The sequence below is a fragment of the Apodemus sylvaticus genome, chromosome 7, assembly GCF_947179515.1.
Source record: "Apodemus sylvaticus chromosome 7, mApoSyl1.1, whole genome shotgun sequence".
In the NCBI taxonomy this organism is placed as follows: domain Eukaryota; kingdom Metazoa; phylum Chordata; class Mammalia; order Rodentia; family Muridae; genus Apodemus; species Apodemus sylvaticus.
In genome coordinates this window covers 55,534,223-55,556,767 of record NC_067478.1, presented here as the reverse complement: position 1 = coordinate 55,556,767, position 22,545 = coordinate 55,534,223, and the positions used below count along the sequence as shown (strand labels likewise).

Genomic DNA, 22,545 nt, shown 5'->3' with positions numbered 1-22,545 from the left:
GCTGTTACTCAGTATGTGTACTGTGTACATTTTGAGTTTCCTTGTAAACATACCATATACATTTTATTTTATCTTAACTGGGAACAGCCAAAAACCTAAAACACGATGTATACTAAAGTTTTATTCAAACTAGGGACAGACATTTCTATATGGCTAAAGTGTTTGCATTAAAAAAATGTTTAAAATAAAAATTGACTTAGAAAAGGATGCATTGGCTTCTTTGGGATGGGGACAGAAAGCATAAAAGTAGTTTGACCCACTTCTGATTTAAGTTGTCACAGTAAACCTAGCAACCAGGGGGTGAAGGGAGATGGATCAGAAGTTCAAGGTCAGCCTGGTCTACATGGGACCTGTCTCCAAAACAGCAACAACCAGCATGTCATGCTACCCCCCCCCCCCAAAATTAATCTCAAGTGGGCATTTTGCTGAACTATGGACTTCAATTCTGACTTTGGACACATCAAATGTTATAGTTATATCTTTTTGAAATTTTTACTTACTTACTCTCTCTCTCTCTGTGTGTGTGTGTGTGTGTGTGTGTGTGTATGTGTCTGAATACATGTGTGCATGTATCACGGTATGCATGGAGAAAGGAGCCTGTTCTTTCTTTCTAACATTGCTTTTAACGATGTTATCCACATCACCAGGCTTTTGAGTTTACCCACTGAGCCATCTTAGAAACCCCATTGGTATACCTGAAATGTCTATCTTTAAATGTTTCTCATTCCATTTGCAGATGATTAGGAACACAGGATGAATTTCAATCCCTTTTTTTTGAGACAGGGTCTCACTATGTAGCTCTGGTTGTTTGAAACTCATTATGTATACCAGGTTTGCCTTAAACTCACAGAGATCCACCTGCCTCTGTCTCCTGAGTGCTGGGATTAAAGGTATGCGCCACTACATCTGACTTATGGTTTTGATTCTTAAAAGAAATTTGAAATATGTGTTTATGAAAAGGTACCAAACTTCTGTTTGTGATAACTTGAGGCAAAGCTATGTAGAGCTGTGTATTCAATCAAGACATGAAATTAAAAGCAATTTTAAATTTAAACAATAGAATCCAAAGGTGGCCAGGAGACTGCTTTCTAGGATGAAGCCAATGAAAGGGACAGGTGCTAATGGGTGTAGTAACCGGGCATAGCTATTCCTCTCTATGTGTACATTTTGATTCTCCTTATAAACATATCATATACATTTAATCTTAATTGAGATCAGTTGTAAACCTAAAATATAATAAATACTAATGTTTGATTCAAACTAGAGACATTCCTATATGGGTAAAGTGTACACTAAGGTACAGGTTAAGATATGCTAGCTACATGGGCTTTTAATTAACTATAAAGTTCCATTTGGGGCCTAGAGAGATGGTTCAGCAGTTAAGAACATGTATTGCTCTTATGAATTCAGTTCCCATCACCCACATTAGGTGGCTCAAAACTGACTGTGGCTTTAGTTCCAGGGGGATCCAATATGCTGTTGTGGCCTTGCCCCTTGCGTTCATGGGCACCACATTAACATGTATAACACACACACATACATATACACACACATACGCACACACACACACACAAATACTGAAACAATGTTTTTGAAAGACCAAACCCTTTACAAAAATAATACAATATATATTGATTTGCAGTTATCAGGGCCAGGGGAGGTTTCATATGATCTGGAATTCAGAATGTTAACATGTGAAGCATGAGGCTGCCCAGCATTTAAGGAGCTAATAGAAACCAGTTATTTCTCAGCCAACTTCCCAAATACCCGTCTTGCCATCTTAATAAAAAGGAGTATTTGCTGAAACTACAAGACACTCTTATGATCTGCAGACTAACACTGGAAGCATGCATCATCTTTTAACCTTTAAATGAAAATATATGCTTCCAACAAGTAAATAGTCTCCCTTTTAGAGGGCTGGAGTCAAAGGTGGCTGGAAATCAGTGCTGAGATTGTCTGAAAGTTATCATCAGATTGCTGGGCAGCATATTAATGGAAAGGAAAGAGGCGTCTACTGTAATCTTCAAGAAGCATCAGGACTGGCTTGTCTTAATGAGCTGTCAGGCAGGGTGAGCTGGGTCACTGCCGTCTAGCTGGTGATTCTCCTTCAGCCTTGTCAACTAGTGCTGGCTGGTTTTCATTTTCAATTTTATTTTTTGCAAGGAGGAGGGAAAAGTTGCTCTTAAGAACCTTGTGGGTGTTTCAGTGTTACTCTTTTAAAAAATTCTCACAGTGTTGGCCACACATTTCTCTTAATATTAAGGACAGAAATAAGGACACCTTCCCTTTACAAATAACTCTGATTATAGAATTGCAAACAACTTCAGCTCATCTTGATTCTTTTTTTTAATGCCTTTCCATGAGTAGTTGTAATACTGCTTTGGACTTCCTGGATCATCAGAAAACCATGGAGATATGGATAATTCACAGGAGGACGAATGATTGCCCTGTGTATTTACTTTCCTCAATTGATTTGAAAACTGAAAGACTAAATTATACTTATTTGAAGGTAGGAAAAAAGCAACAGTGGTTGCTATCAATACTCACTTAATTCTTATCTCCCTAGTTTTCAGCTCCAGTGCTTTATGAGTTTGTGTATTTTCTTTTTTTTAAAGATTTATTTATTAGTATATCTAAGTACACTGTAGCTGTCTTCAGACACACCAGAAGAGGGTGTCAGATCTCTCTATGGATGGTTGTGAGCCACCATGTGGTTGCAGGGATTTGAACTCAGAACTTTTGGAAGAGCAGTCAGTGCTCTTAACCACTAAGCCATCTCTCCAGCCCTGAGTTTGCGCATTTTCAATGGTTTATCATCTTGTTTCTCTTAACACAGAAGACCATAACTGGGCAGGCACTGGCCACTTTCTTCCTTCTATCCAATCCTGATAGGAAACCCATGCATGAAGCCTGGAGAGGTTTGCAGGCAACACCCTGAGATCATTACTCTCATCACCCACTATGGAAACTCAGACTGATGATATTTCCTACTTACTTGATGTTAGAAAGCACACGTTTCTATATTGGGACACTCAACAGTGAGGATGGGGTGGGTGTGGTACTACTTACCACAGTCTCCTTATCGCAGTATGAACTGAAGTCACTTGATACGATTGCAGCGTACTGGACCAGAACCTTATTGATGGTCTGAGAAAGAAAATATCATGCAATGCATGTCAATTAAGTGAGTTAAACGTGCTACCTTACAGAAACACTATCCATGCTAAGTCAGGCACAGATAAGTCCCTTTTAGTTAAAGAGAGTCTTAGTGTGGGCTCAGTCCATACCTGTGTCCAAAGAGGAATCACAGATGACTGCATGTATATGAGATTTTGTTAGAGTTCTGAATAGCATTTCAAACACACCTCAGAGATCCATAATTGATCAGAACAGCATTCATACTATCATATAGTTATTCTTTAACTTTACTCAGAAGAGTACAAGCTGTCCCATGGCAATCTCTTCACAGCTTAGGGACTTAATATCTCATGATAGCAGGTACTTGCCCACCTTCCCTGTTGATGCTGCAGGCTTGGAGTTCTCCCTTCAGTTTCTTTCTGGCTCCTAATCCTTATTGTCACCTCATCTCTACCACATAAGGTTATGTGCAGTAAACATTTTCTCAACTTTTTCCATTATTTCTCAATGCCTCATGCATAAGAGAGGTTAGACATTCTTATGACACCACTCAACAGTGATTCTCTTCAGAAATAAGGACTTACATTGTATACCTTGCAAACTACTGCTAAGATGTGAAAACCCAGCTTTCACCTCCCCACTCTGTTTGCCCGGTTACTGTTTTTCAGCAATGCATTATTTATTTACTATTATTTAATAGAACATCAATTGCTAAAAATGTTGCCTGCTCACCTCTCTTTTATACCAAAACCTGGTACAATTTTCTTCCTTTCTCTAAAACTTCTTGTGAACTCCTGCATGACCCCTGCTTCAAATATTTATGGAGAAGAGAGAAAAAAATGTACCAATTGTGTTGATTAAATGTATTGTAATTGTGTAAAGATACACTGAGGAGATGGCATTCTTCAGCTTTTACATTCACATAGAGGTAACGTGTCTACTGTGAATGCCATCTTCTGAGAAAAGATAAACCAACATAATAAATTAATTATTTTATGTATTCATAGAAAAACCAAAGAGCCAAACCATCTCCTTTGAAAATATATTTCTTTGGACTCAGAAGGTATGAGCATGCATTGGTCTATAGGACCCAAGATGCATTCTGAGCACACATAGCAGGTTACGTCCAAACACCTCTAACTCTAGTTCTCAGTGATCTGATGCCCCCCTCTGGTATCTGCAGGCACCTGCACTCACATTCATATATAATGACATTGAGACCCAGATACTGAAACATATATAAAAAAAATTTCCCCTAGTGGGTCACAATTCACTGGGAGAGATATTCTCAAGAGTTAACTAAGCTAAGGAAGGAATATTTAGCCCACAGACTGAATCCAGCAAATTTGACTATAAACTTGTTTTATTGACTTTTAAGTTCACAATAAGAAGCTAGAATTACGAATAATGTGTTGACAGGAGATTGATGCGTTCCAGAAGTGCATGGTGCTAAGATAATGAGAGTCAGTTTAAATAGAAATTTGGCCTCAAAAAAACCCAGAAGATCTCATTAAGCCATCAATCAATAAATCCAGAGAAACAGACGGCTGGTTAGGCAGAAGTATCTTCTGAGTAAAGCTGTTCATAGTTTCCTTTAGATGCCATGTGGAACAACTGTGGGATTTCCTGGGGGTGTTTGCTCATCTGTGACTGTGAGCACAATTCTCAATGCAGAGTTTCTTAATGACAGTACAAACTGTGGCAATTATCTTACCCTGTCCCCCAAACTCACTCATATAAGTCATCATGATCTAGCTTGCTATATATTGGACATAACATGCTGTGGTGATGAATGGAATGGAAAAATACCCTTCATAGTTCAGTGTCATAGATGACTTGCTGACTAGCCCACTTGTTTTTCTGGAGAAGACAGAACAATCTACATGGCTGTCTATAACTGTTCTCAGTGAATCCCCCATGGTATGCCACTTTGACCTACATTCATGGAAAACACAATCCTTGTCTCCCTATTGGAGAAAACTAGACATGACTTGCATATTCACTAGCCTAACAGTCAAATCACAGGACGGGATGTTAGTGTGGAAAAGCACGGGTCATACTAGGTGTAACTAAAGACCATATATCTTTGGAGCTATAGAGTACTGCTATAATAGCCCTGGGAATTCTGTATTACTGCATCAGTAAGCTTGAATGAAAATCTTCAATGCATATTTGAAGGCCAACTTCTATTTTGTTCTAATTCACTAAAGTAAACCAAATTTGGTCATTGTTTCTTTACTCCAAATTAGCAGTTGCTTGGGGCATGCCTCCCCTGTTACTGCTTCTCTGACTGTGGCTCTGGGAAGTGTCATCTGCATTGCCTCAAAGTGTGGAAATGCAAATTCTCAGATCCTGCCTCAGTTCTGTGTAGTCAGCACTTCTGGAGCCATCCCCAGCAGCCTCTGTTTTCAACAAACCACCTTTAGCACCTTTAGTAGAGTAAGTTGCATGCCAAAACTTGAGAAGAACAGGCAGCAGGGTAGAGGCCACTGTTCAGAGAGGGGCTGTGTGAGGAAGGAGTACTTAGCAAGGCTTACATAGGGTTTCTACCTATAATGTGTTCTGAGCTATAGAATCAGTAATGGTGAAGGGGTTGGGGAGAAATGAAGAAAAGGAGAGGGATGGAGGGAGAAGGAATGCACTTGTGGGGCAGCCTCTTAGTGAATGTCTGCATCTTGTTTCTCAGAGTTTATAGGAAGAGGTAGTCACAGACAGCGAGGGTTCCTTAATGCCACAGAAGCACAGCTAGTGAAAGAGCTTCAGATCTAGAAACATGGAGTCCTAATGGGACTGTGGCAGAGAAGGAAGGATCCGTGACATTTAAAGAGTTAAGCAGGATGATCAGAATGTCCTCTGGCCTTGTAAAGTTCTGATATGACATGTTGCCAGTGCTGGCACATTGAAGGGGCTGCCTGTCAACATCCAGCAACGTGCTATGATTTCCCGAGCTAATATCAGGGTCAATGTACTTGGAAGGCCCATCTATTGTATTGATCTTAGGTTCTATAAGTTAGGGATTCTGGTTTAGAAGTTATCTTTATTCAGGGTGTGTGTGTGTGTCTGTGTCTGTGTGTCTGTGTGTGTGTCTGTGTGTGTCTGTGTGTAAGTCAGAGATGAGCATCAGGGACTTTCTTCAATTGCTCTGACAGGCCACAATGAAACCTATGACTCCTCCTGTCTGTGTCCTCAGCACTAGGACTACAGGCACATGCTACCTTGCTAAACTTTCTCCATCTGTGCTGGGAATCAAAACTCAGGTCCTCATGCTTGCATAGCAAGTAATTAGAAACCCAGCAGTCTTTTTAAGCCCCTTAATAACAGTTCAGGTGTCAAGTAACTCTCTAAGGAAAGGAAGACTCTCATACTAATTCAGCCTCAGCAGAAGAAGAACTTCATCCAGTTCACTGTGTCCTCTTAATATATCCTGCGTATGATACATCTCTGAGTATTCTGGGTATCTGTCACAGATACCAAGGCTTGGCCTTAAGAATAAAAATAACTGATGGGATTCTGAAGTGGGAAATTTCTGGGTGTGTCTTGTGATGTAGACTCACACAGTGTTTTGCTGAGGACCCATAGGAAGACATATGGCATTTGGAGAAAGTATAAACAGGACTCAAGCGACAGCATACTTGCATACCAATGCTTCACTGGTCTTCACCTCATTGAGACAGGCATGGCAGAGAACTTCTGGTGTCATGGCTGGTCTTAGTTGCTCCCGCTGACTTGTGCCGATTTGGCAGAGGCCTAGCAGTTTCAGCTGGATTGTGCTGCTCTTACTGATTTGTGTTTTGTACCCTGACACTACTGAACTGGACTGACAAATGGAGACTGAAATTATCCCAAAGAACTATTTCTAGATTTATCCACATCCCCTTGTCCTATTTACCATCTTTTTTCCCCTACCTTTAGACAGTGGACTAGAAGGGGGATTGAAGCATTTGAGAATCTTTACTAAAATCAGGCTTGTAAAAATATAAGCCTACAAGATTCTATTCTCCACACCAGCAATGGGTTTCAGATCACATTGGGGTGAGAGGAAAGTATGGCCAATGATTAGAAGTATCACTCCATGCCATTTCTATGTGGTGTTTTCTCTCAGTCACCATATCTTTCTGCCCATGTCATCATTCAAAAATCCTTTGGAGGGTAATAGGGTATACCTCATGGGGTTTTAGGGATATGAGTGAAGCAAAGTGAACAAAATGATTAAAATACCATTATTCTTGATTAATTGTTATTATTTTTAAAATTAGGATTAGGTTTTAGAACACAAGGAGGAACAATATGCACGTCTCATATTGGAAGGCACCCTGATATTTTCCAGGGCCCAAGGATGATGTTTTGTTTTTAAGTAATATTAGAGATTATTTTTCACATGTCTTTAAACAATTTTATAAACTCATTTATTTTATGTGTATGAATGTATGCCATCATGTATGCATGTGCACATGATAAAGTGCCCACAGAAGCCCAGATTGGCTAGAACTGTGGTTAGACAGTTGTGAGCCACCATATGGCTGCTGAGACTTGAACCTGGGTCCTCTACATGGGCAGCCATGGCTCTAACCCTCATATTATTTTTATAAAATGCAATCACCTGTACTTGTCCAGAGCAGTAGGAAGGTCACATAAATATCCAGTACTGATGTATCAAGTTTACAAACCTCTCTGTACAAACCCTTACAGACTCTGCACATCTCTATGTTACCATCTTGAAACATCCAGATTCAGGGGGAGGGTCCAGCTATGTACACATGTTTGTAAATAAGAATCACTCCTGGAAAGTTCATTTTAGATTGTTAAATCTTCTGAAATGTCTGTGGATATCATTACCTTTTAAATCATTGTGCTATTTCAGTATAGTTTGGTGCAAGGAACCAAGAAGGGCAGAATCTTCAAGACTAAAGGCCACACCTTATGTTAAAATGAAACAAAACAATCTTATAGTCTGTTGTTATTGTAAGATATGAATTATATTAGCCATCAATTTTCACTTTTTGTCAATTTGTTTACATAAGATGCAAATTGTAGATTAAAAGGCTGATATTGGTAATGAATTTGAATGAGTTTTATTTACTTTTATAGCCATAGAATTAATTGTTCTAGTCTTTTATTTTTTATTTCATTGTAAGACTCTGTGAGAATTACTAAGAATTCCATGGCTTTTTAAACAATTCTCACAAGATAGCATTTCTTTTTCAATGCCAGTTACTCATTGCTACATTTCCAGAAAATGTTTTTAGAATCTGTTACATTATTTTCCTGTGATAAGAAATGGATATCAGTATGACATCCAACTTTCCAGGTATTAAAAAAATGTTTTATTTAATTGTATTTTTTTATTGTGCTAACAAATTATTATAGTTTCTCTAGACACATATATGCAATTCCTTTTCATCTTGAGTAGATGATGTTTTTTCCTATGCATATTCTTTTCAAACCTCCATCTCTATCTCCCACTGTCACTTTGAGACATGCTAGAGGTGGTGAGGCAGGAGCTGGGGTCCCAGTTCTTTACTTCTCTATGGTCTTTCTTCCATTATAAGTTGCTTCAAACACTGTCTTCATACATTGTTATTTTGAAGAGGCAACTATATAATGTTTAGCTGTTAGTTAAGGAAGGGCTTTGATAATTTTAGGGATAATTGTACAGATTTTACCATTTTAAGAAGTTTTAATCACTAGGAAAATCCTCTTTAGGAATGACCCAAATAAATCATTCTCAGTATCTTAACAAGCAAAGAGTTTTCTTAGTCATCCTAATCAACAAAGACTTGAATTTAATGCATTTCACAGCAGATAAAATTTGTCATAGAATTTGGCTGACAGTTTGCCTGGAATCCTTCATGGAGTCCCTAGCTGTTGGTCAAGTGAGGCCAGCCATTTTGACTATCTCTCAAAATTTTTTCACTTTGTACAGCTAATTTCCCCACTTAGCTTGCTGAGCCTTCTAGAACCCCTGTTCTCCCCTTGTCAGACCTTTCTGGCAGGAGCTCTTGAGTTGTGCAACAGTGGAGAGGTCCTCTCTAGGGTCACCTGAGCTGTCTGGTATTCCATGACCCAGAAGTAAATCTTTGTGAACCATGGAGTTTATAGATGTAATTGTTACCACAGGATGATCTGATCTGACACAGTGAAAGAAGATACTATCTGCTAGAAGACATCTGTACTAATTAGAAGAAAATGTGAACAGGCTTCTGAGAGACAGGGCCAATGACAGGGTCAAAGCTGAGCCTCTCCTTCATAGAGGACCTTCACTTCAGTCTTTTGGGGATAATGATAAATGAAGTTATAGTCATGTTATGTTTGTAGCTAAAAGCAGTCATATGCTTAGTGTGCCTATTTGTTATGAACTAAGTAGTTTTCTCAAAACTTAATAGCCAAAAGCTTTAATCACTAGGAGCCCAGAATGTGACAAATATTTGGATAGGATATCTTCATTTTGTTTAGAGATATGGCCTTAAGAAGAGGATTAAGTTGAAACGGTATTTCTAGGATGGATACTATAATACAATTGACAGGTATCATTGTAAGATGCAAAAACTGGATATACAGGGGCATCATGGTGCTCAGAAGGCAGTCCTCATGAAGGCATGTTGGAAAGGGAGCCTTCAGCAAGCTACAGGGTCTCAGAAGAAACCAAATGAACAAATACAAGGACCCTGAACTATATTCCAAACTGTGAGAAAGGGGATTTCTGTTGTTTAAGGTCCCTAGTGCACTATAGTTTGTTATAGCCATCCTAACAAACTCATACCTCAAATGTGCACAATTTAAGTGGGTTTTGGTATTTATTAATTTTCTAACAAGACAAATGTATTTTATTTGTGTTTATTTATTATGAGAACAAACTTTATTTTTCTCATTAGATCCAGAAAGTGTATATTCTTTTGACTTCTCTGATAGCTCAATGATTACATTTGAAATAGCCATGGCATAAAGTTTTAATATTGTCATTATGAGTGTTTTGGAGTCATAGATTATGTTTCTTCATGATAACACCTTTAAAGCAGTAGCCAGGTAAGTAACAGACCATCAGTGAGTTCCTCTCGAAGGAACATCTGGTCTTACCTCATCAGCCCAAAGTAAGACCAGTGTTTCCCTCAGTCAGTCACAAAAGAGTGTAGCTATACTCCCAAATTATTAAGTAGAATACAACTACTTTGCTTCAAAATTCTAAAATGGAGTCTGTGTCCAAAATGGCACCAAATCCCAACCCTCTGTCTGGATTGGCTTTTCTTGGAGAAGACTCGCCTCATACAACCTACCTTTGCAAATCGTCTCATTAAGTGTGACAAGGCTTCAGGATTGGGGCATTCCAGCTTCTTAATGATCTCAAAGCTCTGGTTAAGCTGAGCAAACACATCAACTACAGAGCAGGAGAAGAGGGCATGGTCCGATGTCTGCTGGAACTGAGGGGTGAGAAGGAAGACTGTTTAAGCAAGGAAGGGGAGAAAGGGGTCTTTGCTAAGTTTCTAAACAACAGATATGATCACTTCTGATCCTTGGGTTGAGATTGAAGTTCAGTGAGGAGAAGCCTGTGAACCTGAGAACCAAAGTCCTATATCTTGCCACCACTTTGGAACCAAAGCATGGGCCAGAGATAGGAAAATTAGTATTTTTTATGCAAGCCTAGGGTTATGGAAATGAGGTAAAGGCTCAAGGAAATAATTCTTAATTTCTGTAAGGGAATATCCTTGTGGATTTAAGTTTTTATGGGTGGAAGATTCCCATACTTGGACGAGTTGTTATCATTGTCATCCTTCTCCTCTTCCTCCCCGTCTTCCCCCTCCCCCTCCCCTTCCACAGACATGTTCTCTGATCTCTTTGACCTGCTGATAATAGAGTACAGAGACTTGCTCTATTTTTTTTCCTTAGCAGTCCACTTTGGTAAGGCATGGTGGTGACACCTGTAAGCCTAGCATTTGATAGGTTAAGGCTGAATGATCAGAAGCTCAAGACCAGCTTCAACTAACATAACCTGGGCTACATGATATTTGTCTCAAGAGCAAATCACAACAAACCAGTGTTGATCCTCACCTCTTCCTGGTAACACACAATTTTAAGGAAGAAGAAAAATATAGTTGCCTATCACTAAGATTTAAAACTCCACATAAATGGTAGCTATAAATTAGACATAAGGGCTTTGTTGAGGTTTATTAAGGGATTGCATTTCCCTTTTCTAAAGCATGAACATTATGTGTATGCATGTAGAGGACAGAGGTTGATGCCTGGTAATTTTCTCCTTGCTCCCACTTTATTCCTGGAGGGCTCCATGAAAACAGACATTTTGTGTAAGCCTGGGGACCTTGTAGAGTCAGACTCACACAATAAAGAAGAATCTTGTGGCAAAGGAGTGATTGATTTTTCTTGTTTCCTTTTTTATTTAATCGGTTCCTCCAGCTCTTTGAAATCATGTTAAATCTGCTTAGGTCACCAAGGAATTAAAATGAAACTAAGCTAAAACCAATGAGCCCCACATTTCCTACTTGCTCAGAGGTGAGAAAGGTAACTGAATCCCAGCTACGTCTGGACTCACTCCATCTTTTTTGTCTCTTCCGAGGGCTCCATGAAGGAACTCCATGGACACATCTTCATTTTCATCTAGCCATTGCATAACGAAAGGCTCAAACCACCTACAAAAAAAAGTGAAAAAGGGGTCATTGGAATAAGTGGAAAAGGTGGCTAGCCCAGTCCTTGAGGTGAGCTCTGGGATCAACTGAGAGACCATGCTTCAGTGAGTAGTGTGGAGAGCTATCAAGGAAGACACCAAGTTTCGAATCTCTGACAGAAATACTTGTGGAGTCTTGTGCTCATTTTTCTGTGCTTCCATTTCTCTGTGGTTTTGCTCCTCCACAGATAATGAGCCTTCTTAGTGCTGGATACCAGTATTTGCTTCTCTCTAGGAAGATTGCTGTAAGCTCTGCCCACTGTTTTATCTTGAAGTCTACGGAATTGCCAGTTGGCCCATAGACATGAGTGTGGAACATGGCAAGAAGACACTGTGTGTAGACTCCCTTCCATGTGCTTCTGCCTTCCTGAGGGTACCTACTGATTCTTCAATCTCAGCTACCTTTGTTGCTCTCTGACTCTGTTAAAATTTGTTCACTTTTGTAGCTTGTGCTCAGTAAGCATACAAGTGTAATTTCAGCTTAATGTGGTAAGTCTAGACAGCGAGAAGCAGATGTCTGGCAGACAGCTCTTCCGATTTACTTCCCTATTCTTGACCAATATGCTAGCAAGTGCTCTGTGTGCATTTACTTTATGTCCAACTCTTCGTTTATTTTCCTCATATGCTAATTGAACAAATTCTGTAAATTCTGTCTCCAAGATTTTCTCTCCCATGTGTCTTTTACCCTTTGTGCTCTCATTTAAGTACTTTATCTAACAATAAGCCTTTAAAACTGTAGTATATAATTTTGTAATATTTTATTTTTAAATTTTTAAAATTAGTAATTTATGATGAAATACACAGCCTTACTTCATTTTATTATTAATCCTTATGATACATATATATATATATTGATACAGGCTTTTAAAAAAGCATATATTGAGGAAAAATTAAGCCAGTTAGCATACACAATGAATAAGAACAAAGTCTGTATTAAAAAGTCATAGACTTCATTACTTTTATGCCAAATTAAATATTAATACTTTATCATAAAATAAAAATACATTATTAAATACACTCATGGCTTTTGATATCAGAACATGTAAAATCAATTCTTAGCAATTTCCTAGAAGTTTCTTTATTATTTTTTACATGTGCATGTGGAAATTGGATCTAGACCTCTGGTGTCTTCCATGTTTGATCTCCACTTTATTCATTGAGGCAGAGTCTCTGAGTGATCTCAGAGCTTAGTGACTTGCCCAGTCTAACCAGGTAACTTGTCCTAGGGATCTTCTGTTTCCAACTTCAAACTGTTGGGTTTGCAGGTGGGCCTTGGTGCCCATGTGGCATTCACTTGGGTCCTTGGAGTTCAAATTCCATTCTTAACATTTGAGTAGCAAGTGCTTTGACTGCTGAGCCATAACCCTAGCTTAATTCTTAGCAATTTTCAATCACACAATATGCTGTTATGAGGTATAGCAACTCTGTTTTGTCTTAGATTTCTTGAGAGTATTCCTTCTAACCAAAGCCTGTATCCTCCAACCCACATCCTCCCATGCACCCCTCGTGGTATAGACAGTTAACTTGTGTCACCAGGCTGTTCCATCTCACGTACCTCTGAGAAGAGGCATTGTGCTGAGGCTGTTAGAATCCTGTCATTACACTGCTCATTAACTCCTAAATCTCTGCTTTGTCCCCTAGTCTCTGTTTCTTCCAATTCTCATGATGCCTAATGCCTGGCGCATGCTTCATAGCATCTATTTACAATAGTCTAGTTTAAAGTTCTTTTCTGATATCACTTTCTACTGGTCTGGGGAAAATACTTTAGACCCCACTAGAAGAGCAATACTATCAATATGTCAGAACCTATGCAGTCTGAACTTTCCACCTTCATTTCCTTATCAATACTTTTCTGTTTGTTTTTTCTCTTAACATAACCAGGTTGAGTTTTTAATGTCTACAATAGATGCTACATCGGTCTTTCAATTAGGATAACACTCTTCTTGTGATGTGTTTATACTCTTCAAATTAGCTTGTTTCATTTTTCTCTAGTTTATAATTGTCAGTATTGCCTGAATATAAACTTCTTTAGGGTGAGGTCTTTACACCAATCTTTTATATATAAGAGTCTGGATGACCCCTCTGATCAGAATAAATGGAGTCCTGGTACACATTAAATGCTCAATACTTCTGAGTTGCAGAATGAATACAAATATATTTGATTGACACTGTGATGGTTAATTTTAACTGTCCATCAAATGAGGTCCAGAATCCCCTGGGCGATGGGCCTCTAAGCCTGCCTCTGAAGGATCATCTTTGTTTAGTAAATTGAACTGGGAAGACCCAGCCACTGTGGGAGGCAACATTGACCTGGGCTGTGATCCTGAACTTTGTAGGATGGAGGAAGTGGAGCCATGTATAAACATTCATCTGCTTCTTGACTGTGGCTGCAATGTGACCAGATGCCTCAAGCTCCCACCTTGGAGACTTTCCTGCCATGGTAGGGCAGGTATACTCTATCATGTATTTGGAACTGTGAGCCCAAAAAAAAGCAGTCACCCTTACTTTGTTTCTGTAAGGCATTCCATCACAGATAACAGAAAAGACACTAAGGCAGAGACGCACTCATAAGATGAAAATGTCATTGTTAAATAATGACTTCTATTTCAGAGACATGAATTTCTAAGACAGTTATAGTTTATTAAAAGTTTGGCTATCCAGTGAACCATTCTAGCATTTTTTTCTTTTCTTACTTTTCATATGTGTGTGCTGTGCGCATAGGTGTATGAATGGCTTTGCATTGGTGTGTGGGTGCTCATGTACATGTGTGAGCACACATGTGGAGCATCCAAGGTTGTTGTCGGGAATCATCACCCTTTGCTTTTCCACTTTATTTACTCAACCAGACTTTTTCAATCAATTCCAGAGCTCAGTGATATGGTTACTCTTGCTAGTCAGCTTATTTTGGGGGATTTGATGTCTGTACCCTCCAATAGGACATCCACTACACCCAGCTAACATTTTATGTGAGTTTCTGGAGATCTAAGAACTAGTTCCTCAAGCTTGTGTGGTAAATGCTTAAACTGCTGAACCCAATATTGTGCATTCTAGCATTTCCCTAGGAAATAATTTCATCATCTAAACCAGAGCCCATTCTGAATGTCTTTCTCTTCAAATATCTAAGTAAGGCATTCTTGAAATATGATGCTATGCCATCCTATCGGCCTTGGAGACATGCAAATCTTTCCACATTAGTTTCACTACAGAGATATCTGCATTCAAATGAGAAGTATGTGAAGAGCTCTTAGTCCTTACAACTCAGCTGTGATTTTGCAGCACTGTGAATTCAGGACAAAGGGGGAGAGTGGAAATCACTACTTACAGGGAATATTCTGGAACAGCATCCTTGAAGGCAGGAAGTTCTCGTACATACTCATTATAAAACCACTTCACTTTGAAATGCAAATTCATATAATCGGTGCTCTTGCATAAGCGTTGCTTCTCATGTTCTGTAACAGATAAAATCACACAATTAATAAATGTGGCCCACAGACAATGCCAGTGGGTTCCCATCGACCTTTATTGTCAGCATTTGTATAAAGAAGAACTCGAGGTATTCCAGGCAAAGTGCATTGCTGAAGGCAGACCTAACGGTATGCAGCGTGCAACAATAATCCTGGAGAGACAAGAGGGATGGCTCAGGAGTTAAGAATGCTTGCTGCTCTTGCACAGGACTAAAGTTTGGGTTCCAGTGTCCATGGCTCACAATCACCTGTAATTCCAATTCCAGGGCAATGGAAATTGTCTTGTCTCTGAGGGGACTTACACTCATGTACACCTACCCACACATAGATACACACATGATAAAAAAGAAAATAAAACAATCTTAGATCCTGTGAAGGCTGGCCAAGTGATACTGTAAAATGGTTTGATTATTCTAACGTGTCTTGATTGGGAAAAGGTGAGACTTTTGATGGAGAGAGATGAACAACACTGTAAAATTTGCATTTATTTAGAGGCTCTCAGTTTTTGGCCGCTTTTAAGGAAATACATAGTGACAGAAAGAATTAACATTGTAAGGGATAAAACATGACTTACAGTAGGAGCTATAATTGCCAGTTAACATGGGACACATATGACGTGTGAATGGTCAGGTCATATCCTGACCTACTTTTAACACTTAAAGAATTAAGATGGTTGAAGATACATTTAACTTCTAAGCCACATTATAATTTTTGTTTCCTTGGAGGAATTTTCTAATATGTGGCTTAAAGAGGGTCGCCTAAAGCTGTTTACAGAATATAGGTATATAGGACTGAGGAGGAGAAACATAGAGAACATTGCTGAATGTGAGTGTGTGTTATATATGTGGTTATTTAGGTATGTGCATACATGCATACATGTATGTATAAGCATGTCTAGAGGGAAGAGATAAAAGTGTCTTTCTTAATTGCATTTCTTTGTTTATTTTATTGAGACAGGGTCTGTCACTGAACCTGCTGCTTTGGTTTGGCTGGCCAGTGAGACATAGAGATCCTTCTGTCTCTGGTACAGGGATTGCAGACTCTCACAGTGTTTCTGGCCTTTTATCTGAGTTCCAGGGATGTAGAATCAAGCCTCATGTTGAACATCAGGCCTTTTACTAACGAAGTGTTTCCCCAGCCCCGGAATATGTTTTCTTCCATTCTGTCTCATTAATTTTAACCCGTTGGCCAAATCTGGCAGCAACAATAAATGCAAGCAAATCCTAAATATCTCTGTGTTTCTTCAGGATGAGAGCAGCCTCTGAGAAATCCCTTTGGGAACTGGTGACTCTCAGTGAAGCTGAGGGCATTGCCTCTTTATAGAAATACCCTATGCTTTGCATTCTGTAATAATGAAATGATGAAAATGTAGATTGAAAAAATAAGATTGTTATTAAGAACAGAAGTCATTTCTTCTTCCCAAAACCAGATCCTGGGGTGATATGAACCCCAATAGAGTACACAAGAGACTACAATCCCAAATCAAACCTTTAAATTATCTGAACAGTGTTAATTCAAGACACTGTACATCTGGGAGAGGTGTTCTCACATAGAAAGCAATGACGCCATATTCCAGAACAACACTAAACAAATTGTCAATGAGAAGGTTTGTTTGGCCACTTCCAGCTTCATCCCTCTTTATCTCTGCAGCGATCTTCCCTTTCAGATCTTTTGCATTCCTTCATTTTAAGAGGAATATTTATTTGATCAATTCATAGATAGGAAATTAATACAATAGTACCCTGAGACACCAATAATGGGAAAGTCTTGTCCTGCAACTCAGCCATTGATCATTATATAGACTCTATTTAGAAATGGGTCATTGGTTCTTCTACTGCCTGGGATCTAGCATTTTCTGCTATCCTAGAGAAAACTGGAAGGCTAAGTCTCTTCTTTTGTGTCTGTATCACTGTGGAAATGATTGATAGCCACTAGGCCTCCAAACAGTCTAGTCCACATTTTATTCCATATCCCCAAAAAAATACGGTGTGCAGCACTTGGGTAAGGCATCACACTAACTTACCAGGCTCTGAGTATTGTGGGGAAATTTAATAGATTGTTGCCTGGTGAAGCATCATTTTCAAATTAGCAACCTCACATTTTCAAAATCTGACTCTGGTTTAAATGCTTAAGTTATTCAGAAGTTTTTCATAATTCTAAACATGTACATGCTAGCTGCCTAAGATGGTTAATGCTATGTGATTCATGTTTCCCAGGCTTGTGGATAAGTTAGTTGTGATGTACATGAAGTCTGGTGTTGAGTCTTTGACATCTAGCTGATCATTGAAGGCTATATTTGCTACATATCAAAAATCCCAGTCACATGGGAAGGTAAGAGAAGAAAATTGCTAGGACAAAGCCAACCCAGGTCACTGAATTATGTTTCCTTTCTGTGAGACTTAGGAGAGAAATCTGAAAATTTGCAGACTCTAATGAAAATGGAACACAGCCTACAGTCAAAGCAGTTTTAAGAGATTCTTAGAGTGAAGAGTTCCTACAACTAAAAAAAAAATATCAGAGAGCTAAAATATATAGCCTAATATTACATCTCAAGATCTTAGAAAAATTGGAACAAGACAAAACTAAATCTAGTAGAAAGAAGGAATAATGATCAGAGTGGAAACTGAGATTAAAAGACCAATGCAATAGACCAATGAAACAGATAAATACTACTGAAAAATCTCGTTATAAACTGATCTGGTATAGAAGAAGGAATGAAGAGGGGGCGGGAGATACAGACAGGCAGGCAGACAGACAGACACAGTTGGACAGACAGACAGACAGACACATACACACCAAACTCATAATTACCAATGTGTTACCAACAGAAGAAGAAAGAAAGAGTAGTGTAATTAATAGATAGGCAAACAATCTGAACAAACACTTCTCAAAATAAGAATTACAAATTATCAATAAATATGTAAGAGAAAAAGTACTCAACACCTTGAGCTGCCAGGGAAACATGAACCCAAAGGTTTCATTGTATACCATGCAGAATGGCTGAATCCAAATGATGAAGGGGATACATGAGAGAGAAAAGGAATCTTCTCACACTGCGGCTAGCTGCTGTGGGAAAACAGTATTGAGGTTTCTTCAAAAACTATAAATGGATATACTACCTAATTCAGGTTGACAATGCCCAGGTATCAATGAGGAAATGAAGTCAGAGGACACAGACATACACACACGTGCACACACACACACACACACACACACACACACACACACGTTAGCTTTGTTTACTAGTACAGTCCTCACAATGGCAAGGTTATAAAATAGAGTGGGTGGCCATCGATGGGTGACTAAAAATGTTGTGTATGTACACAATGGAATTTTGTTCATCTTCCAAAGGGAAAGAAACTGTATCATTTACAGGAGAATGTATGCAAACCCTTATGCTATGTGAAGCAAAACAGATTTTCAGAGGTAAGTATTATATATTTTTCTCACATTTGTGGAACCTAAATGGAAAAGAGATCTGAAGGTAAAGAGTGACTTTCAGGGCTAAGGGAGCTGGGAGGCTGGTGGTGGCAGAGGGAGGAAAGGATGAAAATCAATGCAGGGAGGGTGGAATCAAAGCACAACCAGCATCTGAACGGAACAGCACAATGAAATCAATAACTTACAGGATGAGTATGAGTTAAGTTTTATACAAAACACGCAAATGTAATGACAGCTTTAAATGTTTTATGAATAAAAATGAATGTATGACAATTGGATTTTTAGCTTTATTCAAAAATTTACATAAATTGTATATTAATGAATTAATTTTTTTTAGAATTAAAATTTTACATGAAAGTATCCTTTTCATGAGCTATGGGATCAACCATGTTATTTGGAGATAAATTTGTTGTTTAATTCTTTAAGTACAAGAATGAGTATAAGCTCAGATCTCAGATTGAGTAGAAAAAGAATTGCAAGTAGAGTTGAGATAAGCAAACATGACTGAAAGGAGAAGAGAAATGAGAAAAACCTCAAAGCAAAAGGGCGCTTGCATAGTTTTAAATAGGAAAGTTAGAGCAGATAGGATTCATAGTTCGGAAATTGTACTGTTGGGCATGTTTGCAAGAAGAATACAAATTATTTGAAAATTGTATTATTATTGTTTAGTAATTTTATTGAAATAAAGGTGGTAAAGTATATTTTCTAGAAGGAGAATACAATGAATTCTGGGTATATATGGTTAAATATTTAAATAGTACCAATCAGAGTAATATATACAGTCTCACATATACATACTGAAAATTTAATTTTAGCTTTGTCATCTTTTCAAAGTTAAGTTTTCTCTTAACTTTTCAAGAAGTTAAGAGAAAACTGGCACTACACACCAACTCTATCATGTCGCTATAGAGAACTAGTCATTAAGGTAGAAAGAATGAACACGGTATCAGCTCATGAGCAAGAGGGTCTTGGGCCACCTGATCCAAGCATGTTTCCATATTAACAGAATTCTGAAGGGAAGGCCTAACAGTTTCATTAACAGGGAAGACATTTATGGAGTGCAGGCCGATCCTGGGTGAGGCACTGGAATACAAAACACAGGTTCCTAGAGCTGTGCTCTCCATCTGAAGTGCATTATGGGTAAAAAGGAAGGGAAACAGATTCAACAGTGTAGCAAGCATGGGCCTTACAGGATTCAGCAAGCTTGCCATAGGAGATGAATTTAGCCTGTTAGATAGCCACAAAAATAATCTCCTATAGTGGAATTTAGTATAGGAGATGAATTTAGCCTGTTAGATAGCCACAAAAATAATCTCCTATAGTGGAATTTAGTGGAGAGAAGAGAAATAATAAATACCTAAAATGGGACCTTTTACTTCATGCACACAGTCTCTTTTATGAAATTACATAACTGTTCCAGTTAAAAACACTGCCCCTCCATTTTTGTCTCGTTTTGAAATGATTTAATGGTAGTTTGGGCGAACCACATGTATTTCACTAATCTGCCCTTTGCAATACAGCATTCTCCACACCATAAAGAAAAGCAGACTTTTTTGTTTTTGTTTTTAATAGAACACTTTGTTGAGGCAGTTTGAAATTCACTTCTCTTTAAGGACACAAGTCCTTTCTTTTTGTTAATTTACATACTCAATTTAAATCTCACAGAGCTCTTGGGGACTAAATTTTTATACATTCCCTTCCTCCCCTCCCCCCAACGCTGCTGTTTTCAGGGCTGCAGGGGAGTATTTCCAGCAACCTGAGTCACTACAGCTACCCTGGACAGGCCACTTCCTTTTCCTCCCCATCTCTGGGTCTCCCAGTATGTAGTGATATGGGACAGGAGATAGAGAGGGCACCTCTGACCTTTCTAAATGTCTAAATTTGCTTTTATTCTTACCTGGGGATTATCTATTTTCATCCCTTAGAAACAACCCAGAAAAAAGCATGGGGCTATTTTGGTTTTCTGGGTGAAAAAAATCTTAGAATTATCAGTTTAAAGTTTGTTTATTTGGGGACAGGGTCTCAGGTAGCCACAGCTGGCCTCAAATTGCTATATAGCTGGAATGGGATAATTGTGAACTCTGATCTTTCTGCTTTTCCAGCACTGGGATCACACGTGAGTGCTGCTTCAGTGATTTGAATGTGAAGTGTCCACCACAGTTTCAAGTATTTAACACTTGGTCTCCAGTTGGTGGTGTTGTTTGGGGAGGTCTGTTTGGTGCAACCTTGCCAGAGGAAGTACTTCACAAGAGGTTATCTTTGAGAATATAAAGCCTTTCACCATTTCCAATTAGCTGTCAACTTCCTGCTTCTGCCGCCATCTTTACATGCCACTTGCTGCCATGGTTCCTCACCAGGAAGGGATGGACACTTATCCTTCTGAAACTGTAAGCCCAAATACACTTCCCCTTCTCTAAATTACATTGATCATTGTACTTTATTACAGTAATAGGGAAATAACTAATATAGCCACGGTGCCTGGTTTGTGCAGAGCTGGGGATTGGAATCAGGGCATGGTAGTCAAGTACTCTATCCAGCCACATTTCCAATGTCAGCTTTTCTGTTTTTTTTTTTTTTTTGTTTTTGCTTTTTTTTCTTTTTTGGTTTTTTTGAGACAGGGTTTCTCTGTATAGCCCTGGCTGTCCTGGAGCTCACTCTGTAGACCAGGCTGGCCTCGAACTCAGAAATCCGCCTGCCTCTGCCTCCCAGAGTGCTGGGATTACAGGTGTGCGCCACCACCGCCTCCAATGTCAGCTTTTCAAGCTAGCTACTTTCACAACCCTAATTTCTATGTCTTTGAGATGTTGTTTTTATTCTCACAGGTATCAGCTGATATTTGCTACTCTCTGTGGATGGAAATAGGAAACTTACAACACCAGCTGTTGTCACTCTCTGCCAGTTCAAGAGAGTAACTGACATCTCTCCACAAATTGTGCTCCTTGACTAAGCCAAAAGTGACCTGGAGTATAATGAATTAATTTGTGATGGAGCTCTGATCTTGAGGGCAGTATGAAGACAAACTGAGATGAGAGAGTACACATGAGATTTCATTTATATCCCTTTATTTCTTCACAATGACTTTCTTTAAACACCATGAACCTCCTCAGGCAAATTTGACTAGTTGCCAAACCTTGTCCATTTTTGCTCAGGTGCATAGGCAGACTACATGTGCTAGCCTTGCTTACTGCATGAATTTAGGGCTGAAGAACATCATGGATCTAGGCCTTTTAAAAAGAAACTCTTGCAAAATTTCCCCATCTTCTTACCCTTGTATACTAGCCAAATGAAAACATCCAGAGCATAGTTCCAAGGTCCTACAGATAGCAAAACTCCAAATGCTAGGTATTGTGTCGTTGAGCCACAGGACATGGTAGAGGTGCCCAAACACTGACTTATACAAGTAAAAACAAAGCAAAAGTTCTATTGTGCTAAATTATCTGTGGTGGAGTTGGGCCACATGCTATTAAAATTCATTGAGTCAAAAAAAGGTTTTCAAAAGCTATTGCTTCTTAATTATTCCCCTACTGTGGTGATTTGAATGTGCTTAGCTCAGGGAATGCCTCTGTTAAGAGGTGTGGCCTTGTTGGAAGAGTTGTGGCCTTGTTGGAGGAAGTGTGTCATCTTACTATTTTTATAATGTTGCCTGTCTCAGCTATTTTGTTATAATCATAAAAATTAACAAATTTAACAAACTTAAAAATTAAAATGGTGCCCAATGTGGGCAAGAACCCATAAATACAAGATTAAGAGCCTCATGCTCTACCAACTGAGCTAGCTGTTTGTAAAAGGAATTAGGCATTCTAGCTAGCATGTCTAAAAGACAGATAA

The 22,545-nt window shown here is 38.8% G+C and overlaps 1 protein-coding gene across 1 annotated transcript in view; it reads right to left on the bottom strand.

Moving 5' to 3' along the window:
* Unc13c (unc-13 homolog C) overlaps window positions 1–22,545 on the bottom strand; it is a 439,545-nt gene that overhangs the window by 84,884 nt on the left and 332,116 nt on the right. Inside the window, exons 19-22 of the mRNA XM_052189342.1 lie at window positions 15,135–15,261; window positions 11,681–11,777; window positions 10,410–10,553; window positions 3,070–3,147 (exon numbers count right to left, since the gene is read on the bottom strand). Of these exons, the coding sequence (XP_052045302.1) occupies window positions 3,070–3,147; window positions 10,410–10,553; window positions 11,681–11,777; window positions 15,135–15,261 (446 nt within the window). The remainder of the gene's footprint in view (window positions 1–3,069; window positions 3,148–10,409; window positions 10,554–11,680; window positions 11,778–15,134; window positions 15,262–22,545) is intronic.